The 13,252-nt window shown below is 40.0% G+C and overlaps 2 protein-coding genes across 2 annotated transcripts; one reads left to right on the forward strand and one right to left on the reverse strand.

Moving 5' to 3' along the window:
- Positions 1-1,886: 1,886 nt before the first annotated feature.
- LOC111343642 (mediator of RNA polymerase II transcription subunit 30) lies at positions 1,887-5,106 on the forward strand. The gene is made up of 3 exons (XM_022950825.2): positions 1,887-2,287; positions 3,712-3,807; positions 4,437-5,106. The coding sequence occupies exons 1-3, from the start codon at positions 1,925-1,927 to the stop codon at positions 4,533-4,535; spliced, it is 558 nt and encodes a 185-aa protein (XP_022806560.1). The 5' UTR covers positions 1,887-1,924; the 3' UTR covers positions 4,536-5,106.
- Positions 5,107-5,278: 172 nt separating this feature from the next.
- Positions 5,279-12,972, reverse strand: LOC111343644 (uncharacterized). Its single transcript, XM_022950827.2, has 2 exons — positions 12,225-12,972; positions 5,279-8,083 (listed from the first exon to the last, which is right to left on the reverse strand). Exons 1-2 carry the CDS (start codon positions 12,777-12,779, stop codon positions 7,157-7,159), a joined length of 1,482 nt encoding a protein of 493 aa, XP_022806562.2. The 5' UTR covers positions 12,780-12,972; the 3' UTR covers positions 5,279-7,156.
- Positions 12,973-13,252: the final 280 nt, after the last annotated feature.

Here is a 13,252-nt window from a genome sequence, read left to right on the forward strand (position 1 = left end):
GTGCATCGGTGTTCCCACGATTATTTCATTTCCACAGACAACTGTTCTCGGCAAAAATTTTATTCAAGCGATTCTATGCAATTCAAGCTGTTGTCGGATTCCCATCAATCCTTTACAGCTTAACAGGAGTGTGCATATTCTCCATACACCGTCTCCCGGTTAGCCCAATTAGTTAGAGCGCCGGACTGTGTTGTGCGGGAGGTCGAGGGTTCGAGCCCCGGCCGGACCAATACTCATGATCTTAAAATAACCGAGGAGAATTTGCTACCTTACTATAATATCAAGAAATGGATAGATATTCTAGTCTTCTCGGATAAGGACGAATAAACCGTAGGCCCCGTCTCCTGCAGGGTTAGGGATAGGAGACGTTAATTTCCCACGCACGAGATTACTGTGTGGTGGATGTCCTTCTCTGGGGTGGGACGGGTGGGTATGACAGTGCCCCACTTAAACCGGCTATTAGCTGAACTGGGCTACCCTGTATAAATATTCGTAAATACATTTCCTGGGGTATTGACACCAAGCTCTTTCAGTTGGTTATCATTTTTTTTATCCTCATGACCTTAATGGTTAATTAAGCAGTGATGCTGTAAGGAGAAACTACCTGCCAGTGTCTCTTGGCAAACTCGTTCCCAGGGTCTTTTCCCTTAGTTGGGGGTGGGAAAAGCTAAGGGAAAAGGCCTTGGGAACGAGGTTGTCTCTGTCAGGGGTAAATTTGCTAAGGAGATTCTCGTGTGTTCGACAAGTTTATTTCTGATATAGAGATGAAAGTTACTGCAGTTGATTGTTAGGGAGGTTTAGCGCAGAAATGTTTAGACGCAAACGGCAGCTTGACGTTGAAAGATCCTTTCGCTGCAGCTTATTGCATATTTTTCAATGAGGGCTTTAAGTTTAAAATGCTGAAACAAGAACGTGGAGACAGAGCACGCCGCGCCAGAGGAACCTATGCTTCTGCTTTCGGTTGTCATCTACGCCTCAAAACATCTGTGCATACATATCCTGTGGCGGATCTTGGGGAGGTGCCCGGCTCCCAATCCCCCCAGCACCCCCATCCCCCAACACCCCCTTACTTTGGGTTAAAAAGATAATCACAGAATGAATAAAATGCCGGTAGGCGTACATAAAAAAAATTCCCTCGACACGGCAAACTTTCCCTTTTCGCTGTCGGCGAATACCTTCTCCTTTGCTTCGTTTCGATAGAACTACGTCCCCTGCCTAACCAAGTTAACTAATTACAAGATCCAGGAGACGGGACCTACGGTTTATTCGTCCTTATCCGAGAAGACTAGAATGTCTATCCATTTCTTGATATTATAGAAAGGTAGCGCATTCTCAGTTATTTTAAGACCTTGAGTGTTGGTCCGGCCGGGGCTCGAACCATCGACCTCGACCTCCCGCACAACAGTCCAGCGCTCTAACCAATTGAGCTAACCGGGAGGCGGTTAATGTGAAATCAATATACATTGGTATCCAAAGTAATCCAATGTTTAGTCGTTTCTGTGATGGATAATTTTTCCTGAGGCACTTAACTTCAATCTGTCTAGTTTGCCCGAATGATGCTTGTTTTCTGTGGCTCTGGAAGTCCAACTGCGGTTAGGTCCGCTCTGTGTTTTCCATTCTAGACGAGTGATTTCCCTTTAAAGTGGGGAACTTCAGGCGAGAGGAGATTTCTTACCTCAAAAGCGTACGTTTGTTGTCCTTTCACGTTCACAGGATTGTAAAGGAAAACTTTGTTGGCTAATCTGCGAGGGGTTTTTAGATGATAGGCCAGAAAGGAGGCGAGAATTTTCTTGACTGAGCACGAGAAAAAAATAAACAAAGTCTTTGCCCAGTCTACCTTGGAAGAACTATGCAATCTTACCTTTATATAATGTGAATATTAACCAACCAGAAGAGACGCTGACCATAATTCCCCCAAACCAACATGGCGTCCAAGCGAGTGTTACCTGTTGGGTTGCAAACGGCTCTTCCAGTAGGCCTTTCTGCCGCGTTAAGGGAAGATAAAAAAAATACGAGACCAACAAATGTTCAACAGTTAAACGAGATATCCATAACTGCGCAAGGACTGCAAACGGTTGAAGATATTGTTAGCAAAGCGACCAATTTGTTTCGATGTTTGCAAGAAAAAAACATGGTTGTGGACGACAAGTCGAAGCAAGAAGCGCGGAATAACAACAAAAAAGTACAAGACACATTGAATAGTTTGAAAGAGTTGTTCTCTCGTTTGAGGATTTTCTATGACGAGAGTAACAGACGGATCGAAATCCCTCATGGGGAAGATTTGGAGGCGAGTTGTTTTTGTATTGTTAATGTTGTTGTTTTGATCTTGTAGTTCTCTTTCGCTTTTTTACTCATGTTGGCCCATTGGTAGAAAAAAATAACTGAAATTTTTATTAAGCCTGGTTGCTGCTTGTCTCAAAGGGTTGCAGACCGCCAGTGTTATTACTAACCAAGTAAAAAATGAGAAAGAGCTTTCTCAATTCTGCCTTTGTTTTCATTGACACCAGGTAACTGGTAGTCTTGCTACCCCCGTTTTCTTGATAAAATGATGGCCCATTATAGTAAAAGCCATTCCCTCCCTTGGTTATTAGTGGATGTTCTTTGTCAGTTGTAACTATCTTTTTGCTGGTTGCAGGAGACTGGGTGTGAAAGTGGTAGTAAAGTTAGCAATATGAATTTTCGAGTATATGTACATTCATGACGACTTTAGCTCGGACAAAGTGTGTAATTCTGCGAACCCCACTCAAGTGGGGTTCGCGCATATGTATGAGCTCTGTTACCTAGTAACGCGTGACGTATTTTACGTCACGTTTCATGGGGAGTCTCTGATGGAAGCTGGGTAGTAAAACCTGTTTGGATGTGGTTGGAGAAACAAAGGATAGATTGAGAAATGCGAAGTGAACTACATTAAATTTGGAAAGCTTTGTTTGCTAAGTGGAAGCGTGTTACAGTTCAACGAGCAGTTTAGTAAATGGTTTTGATCTTTGAAACTCATAAAGATTTCGTCCATGAACAATTGTGCAAATTTACGCCTGAAATGAAAGTGAACTGTAATTTGAGCTTTTTGTTTACAAAAGCTTTGGTGATATTTAGAAGTAAAAGCCAGTCTTCCTAAAGCGAAGACATTGTTCACTGAAGGGAATTTTATGTAGGTAAGGGGTGCTTATTTACTGGTCTTTTTTATTTCGATATCTTGTACTGTTTCTCTTGATTTAGAGCACAATTCCATTTTGTTCTTGTAGCTGAACATAAAGAAACGAACTGAATATTCGATCCCTGATCTCTTGTGGATCACAGACACAGCAATTCCGCTCTGCATTCCAGCCGTCAAAGGACATGATCACAAAATTATCGTTCACTTCTCCAGTGCACGCACACCAAACTCCTTCATCGACTGCTTCAGCTTTGAAGCCAACAGTTTTTGGAGCAATATCTCATTTTTCGTCAACTGTACCTTTTGCTAAGCGATCACAACAGGTTTGCGATCGAGAACACCAGTCAACTTGTTTTGATGAATCTGCAATCGGTCGCAAGGATACTAAGTGGTGTCCAGTATCTCTCGGTAATTCTAGCTCCTCGTTGTGCATGTGTCGATTAAAACCCAAATTCTTAATGAATTACACACTTTGTCTGTCTTGAAGTCGTAATGGGACAGTAAGAATTCCTAACTCTCTCATGAAAAGCTATGTGCTATAATGATCTTTTCTCTAGGCTCTGATTCCCATGAGAACTTCAGAGGAAGATTCTGATATGGAAATATCCAATGATACAACAGCCCTTGGAATTGAGCATGATACACTTCAAGAGGTAATTTCATATTTTGACCCTTTAAGTGTGATGTATCATCAGCATGCTTGTTATGTTATCACTCCTGAATTAAACCTAAAGGTCATGAGAATAAAGGAAATTATCACATAACCAAAGTAAAGCACGTGCTCTGATTGTTTAATTCCGTGTCCATCATTTGCCCATGGGTGTACACTGCTGACGTGAGCAAATGCAAAGACTAGTTTTCTGCGTGTGCTTGTTTTTTTCTGGTCACGCAAGATTTGTTAAATTAAAAAAAAAATAGCGCTTTTGGTACAATGTATAAATGTTATGTCATAAAACAAATGGTAAATGCCGTAGTGTACACTGTTGAGTTATGGATGCACTCGGGAGGTTTGTTAAGCACTCAAGAAGCTAGAGTCGCTCTTGGCTATTGCCTTGCACAACTCTTACGCTTCTTTCATGCTTAGCAACCTCCCACTACATCCATAACTGAATAGTGTACGCTGTGGTGTATATTGTTTGCTAATGATCAGCAACTGAAGGAGCTCTTGGTTGAAGTTGAGAATGATCATAGCAGTAGTGGTCTGGCCTGATATTTGAAGAGGTCCACATTTTCAACATAAGCATCGCACTAACAGAGTTTGGTCCTGATTCTTCCTCAACAGAAACTGAGAAGCAAGAACCAGGAAATAAAAGAACTTATAGATAAGCTGAGAACTTTGGTATGGGATATCAACACAATGATGGCTTTAAAACCAAGCTAGAATATCAGTTGTGCTTGGTTTGTTCATGGACATAGCAGCCAATATGAAACCAAACCATTTCCTTCCCAAGATACTGATTTTTAATTCTCTTTAATGTGTGTGATGCATTTCTTAATCTTACTTCTGAGAATTTGGTGCAAAATCAAACACTATTCCCTTGGTTAATATTTTTTGATATTGTCGTCACTTGTCTGCTTGCAAGTGCATCACCATTGTAAGGAAAAATGTAGTTTTTGGTCATTAAGGGGAGTGAAAGGGAAAACCCCATACACTCTCAGGCTTCTAGAGGGATGCTTTAACACACAGTAAACTGCAAGGAGCATTTGAATTTGAAAAGAAATGTAAAACTTTAGCCAGAGAATGCATCGAGAAACATAATAGCCAGAAAATGGAGTAAAGTCACAAGAAAAAAGAAATCCTCAGTGTCAGACTAAAACAACAATCAGGTCATTGAATATGTGCCAAAGAACTCTTTTAACTTTGGAGTATTTTTTGTAGATGGATACTTCTTTATGAATTGTGTCACCTTTCTTTGTATGACTCTGTCATATTAAAACATGAATTGTCTCAAGTTGAAGTTTTCTTGATGTTGTGAGGTCTAGAAGCATGTGACTTCATTCCACTAATTTATGTGTGTTTTTCTTGTCGCCATGTTCCCACCAATGGCGTAGCTCCGCTTTCTGCATGTAAACCCACATACAACCCACACTTCTCCATTCGCTCTGATGAGGGGCTAACGCTCGAAATGTTAGCTTTTTTATTTGTTACGGTGGCCAATTTACAATTATTTCAACTTAGTTGATATAACCAAATTGACTTCTTTGAAGTCTATTTAACCCTTTAACTCCCAAGATCTGTTAATTAGTTCTTATTAACCGAGCGGGCAGTCTGTATGGGAGAATCTTGACCGAGGTCACCAGTACAGACCAAACGCAGTGAGATCTGTACCAGCAACTGAGGTCAAGATTCTCCCATACAGACCAGCCTAGTTTGGTTAATAAGATGTTTATTATATGGCTGTGTCTTATCTGCCAATTTTTTATATTCTTTGTACCTTTTTTTTCTAGACCGGTCTAGATGCCGGTCTAGATGGGAAAATCTAGACCACTTTCAATATTGATTTCAGCCAATCAAATTAGTGAATTCTGTAGTTCCCAGTCCTTGTGAGACACAGCCATATAATAATTATCAATATCAACCTGGCAGGTTTATATTGATAGAGTCCGGAATGCAACTCACCCCTTACATTTTATACTCCCTAAACAGGAAGAGGTTGTGCATAATTATAATCTTAGATCTGGCATTAGCCGCTCCACGCGTCCTACTTGTAGGAACAAGTGCACGCAAGAGTTTGTCACGCAAGAGTTTGTCACGCAAGAGTTTGTCACGCATAAGTATACCTAGTGGCTTGTATAATTATGCCTTCTAGTATTATTGGATTTATTATATTATATTTTAGTATTATATTTTTTGTGAATAGCTCTGTAATTCAGCCATTTTGTATATTGCTGGAATGAGTCAATAAACAGTCTAAAAAAAAAAAAAAAAAAATAAATTCTTCCCATTAGCTGCTATATGTTTCTCAGTAAAATTATAAGAATTTGGTGTTAGATCAAGATGAAAACCCCTACCCAAGGCTGTGCTCTAAGGAAGATTGAATGGAGCCCAGTGCCCTGAAACTGTGAACACTAGGGTGCCCAGCACATGCTTTTTATGAAAAAACTAAAATTCCTGAGTCACCCAACAGCAAAAGTAAGGTGCCCGGGCCACCGGGTGCTGCTAGACTACAGCCTTGTCACCTGTAAAGTCTGAGTATTTTCATTGCCTGTTTGCTGGATAATGTTTAGATATTATCAGGAGAAGTTACAAATCCATCATTTCTTGCAGAGGAGTTAGTCATCTCCAAGCATAGGCAGATAAACATATCAAGAGAATAAAGTCCAGTGAAATTGTCCTCAGAAACAAGTGTATCTGTTTTAACTCTGTAGCTCCCATGATCTGATTAGTAATTCTCCCTTGTTGCTTTCCTACTTTTCCTTTGAAATCAAGGTGAGAATTTGGAGGTGGATCAAGATATTACCTCTCTAGCTGCTAGTTTTTTTTTTCTCATCACCTACTTGCATCATAATTTCTAAAGTTTTTTTTGGGAGAATTTACATGTTAAGACATTCCTATAAGTTACATGGTTAGCTAGTTGTAGGCAACTAATTGAAGATCTATGTAACATTGAGTGCAACCTGAAAAAAATTTTTTATAAAAATTACCCCTCTTGTGGTTCTCTTTCTTGCAGACAAACTTTACAATCTGCTTCAATCTTGTCTATCCTGAGCCATCTTTATGAATTTGTAGTTCATTTTTGTCCCTGTATTATTTCCTGTTTTATCAAACGAATATTTATGGTCCCTTTCAAGCTGAAAATAGTCTTCACAGCACAAAAATTTGACTGAAGCTCCTATCTGCAATTCGTGTCAATATTGACCATGTTTTCATTCATGCTGGCTCTTATTTGATTTATTCTTACTTCTTCGCTTTTTATTTAATTCCACAGTCGACCATTTGAATCGCTAATCCTGCAGAAACGCCTTTGACTTTAACGTGTACAAAATAGCGACATAGTCTTCTCAAAGTTTCTCTTCTTGCACAAATGTCAGTGATCTACTAGAAACCTCAGTCACAGTGAACTTTTTCCCCTGTCTCTTCATTTTGTGCGATTCAATGATGATTTCGTGTCTTCTGTCTTCGTAATCTAGAATTGCTAAAATGGCCCTCATCTGTTCATCTGCGTGGAAGTCGATCATATAGTAGAAGAAAGCATCACGTAGAAATTTCAATTTTAGCTGCGTCTGCATTTCTCTTTGAGTCTGTTTATGGTTCTTTGGTGATGCACTTTTGTTCGGAAACTGTGGCATCGTGGCCAAAATTTTCTGCTCGCTGTTCAGGAACTGGTTGTTTGCCTTAAAATCGGTTAATTGCTTTTCCGTTTCTTTCAATTTACGCTGCAACTCAACTAACTCATGCATAGAAGAACAACAAGGTACAATCTCCTCTGGGTCGCTTCCTTGCTGCGGATTTTCAAATTCTCGAAGCTTTTCTTTTAGTTCTTTGATCTCCTCTGCTAATTTTGATTTCTCGTTTTCATCCTTACGGCGCTTCTCCTCCTTCGACTCGCTCTCTCGTTCAAGTTTTTTTCTTACTTGTTGCTCTCTGTGGAGATCTTTGCGAGCTTTTTCCAGTTCTTGCCGTAAAGTGGCGCTTTCTTTATCTCGTACTAACAGAAGCCTTCTCGTGTCCGTCAACGCTCGCTCCAGTTCACAGATGGTAGCTCTTAGTAAAGAATTCGACGTTACGGAAGCAGTGTCTGGGAGATCTTTCTTTGAATTTAACGCTCTATCGTCCTCTTCTTGTTCTCCATCCGAATCATCATCAAAGAAATTTATCTCAAAATCATCCAAATTATTGACGGCATTGTTATATTTCTTTTTCTCCGCTTGAGCTGAAGAATTCTCCATTAGGGACTTATATAAGAGGAAAATGATAATGTGGTTAACCTTAATTATCACGTGCCAGTTGAGTGGTTGATATGTTTGAGGTAGAACAAAGAGCAATAAAGAGACCTGTGGAACCACACGCGGTTCCTTGAAACGGAAGTACCTGTTCTTAAGTGGGATATGGGATATGTTACCTGCCTATAGAACACTACCCACAACAGGTGGTTGATTGCTACTTGAGCCTAGCGTAGAGGAATGTCCAATGCGTGTCGGAAGTAACTCGGGACCTTCTTTCCTCCGTAGAGGCTTTATTATGGATATCCGCTGAACGCTATGACGTCTCATGCGTTTTGCAGCAGCACTAGTACAGTAGGCATCTACCTCGAGAGAGATCCGGAATTTTCTTGATTTTGCTTAACTGAAAAATAAAAAATAAAAAAAAAACTCATAGCATTCTCCGGACCAGTCAAATGCGAGGCTAAATCCAAGCCCCACTTGATCACTCTAGTTTTCCAGTCCTCCTCAAGGTCGTTTACGTCACTTCATTCTAATTCCTCATCTTTTCCTTCTGAATCTTTGTTTTTGTACATGCGATTAGCCCTTTAGTGGTCTTGAGCCTCGTCCTTTGTTTCTATGTCACTTCTATGCATTTTCATTGCGTTTCATTTTTCGAATTGGCAGCTATATCATGTTTTGGGGGAACAATTTTTTTACGCCTCGAGTCGACTAAAATGTACCGTGGGAGCTATTGTTTTGCGATTTTCTGTTGAAGCAGGACAGTGTCAAGTGAAAGAAGTTTAAAGTTAACAATTTCTGGAGCTATACTGGCGGAGCAATGCTACTTGATTTGTTCGATAAAAAAAAGCAGAAGGAAAAAAAGGAAGAAAATTAATTTGTAAATAGATATGAGTCTAAGTACAAAAAAAAAACACCACTGTTTCGCACGCGGAGTTTAATTGGAGGTAATAACTTTTTGCGTCGGTCTATTTTTGAGAGCCGAGGACAAAGCGCAAAAATTAAAACCTGCAAAATTAGCACGCTATTTAGTGAATAAAGGCTGATAGTTTCGAAAGAAACTGTTTGGGGCTGCGTCGGTGGGAGTAACGAAATAATTTAATTTGGATATATCAACAAAGTTGAAATGGTAAATTGGCCACCGTAATGATTACAAAAGCTGACGTTTCGAGCGTTAGCCCTTCGTCGGAGCGATTTATTGATGCTATTTAGTGACTTGAGCTCCGAGCAAAGTACGAGGGATCGGCTGTGATGGCGTTTGTTCTTCCTTAACTTGATGTAAAGTGTTGGTGGACTGGGGGATTTTAAAGGAGAGGTGAACAAATTAAAGATGTTGAAATAATTAAAACATTAAAAACCAAAGACGAAAGCACCAATCATCCTAGTTTTCTTTATTTTTATTAAAGTTATTACAGGCCCGAGGTCTTTATGAAAGGCCTTCGTCCGTACGTTTTGAATAAAATCTGTTCTTTCCTACGCATTAAGAGCAGCTTTCAGTTGAGTGTCGATCATAATTCAGGACTGCACTGATCTTGCTTTACAACACCTAATTGGTCGAGGAATCCTGCGCTATTCTTTCAACCAATCAGAGGCAAAATATGAAGCAGCGGTGGCTTCGTCATTTTCATTTTTTCAGCGCCTCATCCAGTTCGCTTATTTTTTTTTCCTTATGCGAGTAATCATGTGCTTCTTATAAAGTCAGTGCTTGTTCTGAATAGCCGCCGTTTGCCGCCGTATTTATAATTACTCTGGCGTTGGTTTCACCAGCGACACTCAATAGACATGCGCTCTGGGAACAACTAGCTAAACAAAAAGCCCTTTAGCTGCCATGCTCTTGTTTGTATGCAGTCTAACGACCTCTGTCATCTATGATGTCTATGATGTGACACGAATGAAAGCCAATTTTAAATAACCTATGAGTAAGGCTTTCGTCATACTTGGATATGGGTCGTAAGATATTTCATTCCGTGAACTTCTGGGAGATCCAACTGTACTCTGCTTGGCTCCTCTCTACATAGCATATAATTACCTATCGGAGGCATCTAATGTAGGCTATTTACCTCTATCCTACGTACGTAAGAAAGCTTTGCCTCGTTTAGAAAGGCCTTTTTCGTGATGTTTAGTTTTCTTGCAAACGATACTTTTCTATTGGTAAAACTCATGACAGGACGGAAAATGCGTGCACTGTAAGTACCTCCTGTTGTCCCATACAGAAGCAGTTAGAAAACTATTCTAAGGCTTTGTATGGGACAACGGGAGGTATTTAAAGTGCACGCATTTTCCGTCCTGTCATGATAATGTATCTACCCTTCCCTACGCAGCAGTCTCTTGGAAGAAATATATCTTCAGACTTAAATAATTGATAACATACGAGCGAGTACCTAAAATTATGAAAATAAAAGTGTTAGATTCACAGCCTCGAGCGACTTCTTCGCGAATCTATCTCGTGCAATTTTCTCGCGCGTCTTCCTCTCGTGAGTATCGTTGAAAGGCGCGCGCCTGACCGGACGCCTGACCGGACGCCTGACCGTGAAATTTCACTGCTTGCATTGCAAGCTAAGTAGGATTTATACCAGTCTCATTTAAGTTGGCGACGGAATAAATTACTCGATTCTAGACTGTGGTAATATAAAGAACTCAGTAGAAATACAACCCTTGAGTCCTGGTGAATATATGCATTTTAGATAATTCCATATACATTAAGCAGCCTTCTATTAAGTTATGAATACAATCATGTAGGAAGGAGATGGAAGACCCCCCTACAAAACTGTTGGCCGGCCTCATATGTCGCTTTTATTTGTCAGGTTGAACCCTTTCCACTGCCGCCATATATTAGGACGCCCCCACCCTCCCCCCCCCTCCCCCTTAATATTAGACCTATTTATTCTTTTTTTTTTTTAAGCGGGACATTTTCGTAATAAGAACACCTTTCATTTTATACAGGATCCAATCACGTAGAAGTTGATGGAACTTCCGGCATACCTTGTTCCCATTTCAGCGCGCGTTCAAAATTCGATGTATTTGAGTTCTTTGCGGTTGTAGTTTTGTCCTCATACACCCCCCTCCCCCCCTTAAAAATATGACCGCAAAGGCAAAGAAATAAATGGTCGGTAACCTTGAGTTTACGAGAGGCCGAAGTTTTCGATCCGTAATCTTTGCATGAAAAGGGACTTTTCATGGAACGTAACTGCTTAACAAAGCTATAATCTGGTATTTTGGGACTTACTCAAAGCCACATCTTCCAATATGATTTCTTGTGAATTCCCCAAGGAGAAATCTATCCTGAGAAAGCTACTCCTGTCAATAACTGCAAAAAGTTGTAGTAAAGAGTCCTCGAAGGCGGACATCTCAACTCTTTAACTGCTTTTTGGTAACATATTCACTGACTCAAACGTCAGTTTGTATTGAAATCATTAAACTTTGACTAGCCATGATAGCGTATACTCTAGTATCTTCCGAGTTTGTTGAAATAACTTCTGTTTGTTTTTCCTATTAGACTATCTGACTTGATTGTCGGCCTCGTTGCATAAAAGGTATAAATATAAATAAACTTACTTAGTTTGTTTGGAATACAATACCAGTTGATGATATAAACTTTTCGTGTGTGTTTCCTATTTATGAGAAGTGATGAAATACTCATTCAATTAAAATTTCTCCTTCGGTGTCAAACTCACAAGTAACTCAATTTAACCAAAAAGACTACGGGATACTTCATTAAAATTAACTAAAAGTTTTCTTTTGAGTTAAGAGAGTATTTAAAAAAACTTGTACTTCGATAACTCCTTTTTTGAGTTAAGAGAGTATTTAAAAAAACTTGTACTTCGATAACTCCTTTTTTCGCTGCGGGTGGCTCGATGCGACCTCCCACCAAAAGCGCTAATCGCGCCACCTTTTCCCGCCAAAAATACTGATCAGACAGGTAACGTTTTAGAAAAGAAACGCATGGCAATAAAGGAAGGAAAAATCATAAACCTTTGAAATTTACAGTTGAGATATCTATTGCAATCCCAAGTTTTAGCCCTTCAGTAACACCCGTTGAGCTAGACCCGAATTAAAAATATAACATTATATCATTTCCTGACTATACAAATCATGTAATTTTTCGTATCCCTGTCTTCGTCCCTTAGACTGTTCCAGTTTAGCTAATATTACAAGGGCTATCCCGATGTGCAACTCCAACCCTAACCTTACTTCGTTCCAAACTCTTGAAAGCTCGTTTTAGATTGCTGTACTTTTGTTCTGTTACCTGTAGTTTCGTTTTCAATTCAACCATTTCTTTCATGGCACCACACAGCGACCCGCAATAACAAGTCTGTCCCGTAGCACTTCCATCTTCAAGTTGATCAGCATTCATTAGCATACTCTCTCGCTCCGCTTTGTAAATTGCGATATCTTGTTGAAGTTGTTGTATAACCTTTTCCAGATCGAGAACTCGCTTCTGAGAATTCTTGACTTCCTCATCAAGGGCGGCGCTGACGTTTCCATCGCTATTTCGACGGCACGAATCAAGGTCGTTTCTTAAACTGTTAATTTCATTGTCCCGTTGGGCTAACAGCTTTGTAGACTCGCATAACGCGGTTTCTAGTTGACTAATGGTTTCCCGTAAAAGTGTATCTGCTGCGGGAGTGTGCCCGCATTTCAAGTCAAACTCCTCGAAGTTTTTCTCGGAAGATTCAAGTCCCTCGCCAACTTCCCGTTCGCCAATCGCAAGCCGTCCTTCGACCTTTTTCTGCTCATTCATTTGTGATTGATCGTCCGCCTGTCTTGGGTCGTTTGATTTTAAATTCACCTTGACGTGTTTCTGAGCCCACAAAGAATTAAACACTAACGACCATCTTTTCAAACACCACTAGGATATTCCAGATTAAATTGCTTCAACAACACCACAACAATAGAGACGGAAAACAATTAAGTTTGTTTAAGAATAGAGGCACAAGTCCAGGGCATGAATAAATCACGTACTCACTGGAGCGTGACGTGCTTGCGAAGGTATGCTCTGTCGAGCAGAAATGCCCTCAGGCATTTTGAATTAATGGCCTTATTATTTCTTCCTTATCGTAATGTGTCAAATGCCATGACAATAAAGTTGTCCAAGAGGGGTGTACACGCCCACCATGAAATGGAAGTAATAATGACTGCGACGGAAATATTAGGTTCTTCGCTTATCATTGGGATGAAGAAAAAATGTTATTGGTCATTTTACTGTGTAACTTG

Source organism: Stylophora pistillata, chromosome 2, assembly GCF_964205215.1.
Source record: "Stylophora pistillata chromosome 2, jaStyPist1.2, whole genome shotgun sequence".
Lineage (NCBI taxonomy): Eukaryota > Metazoa > Cnidaria > Anthozoa > Scleractinia > Pocilloporidae > Stylophora > Stylophora pistillata.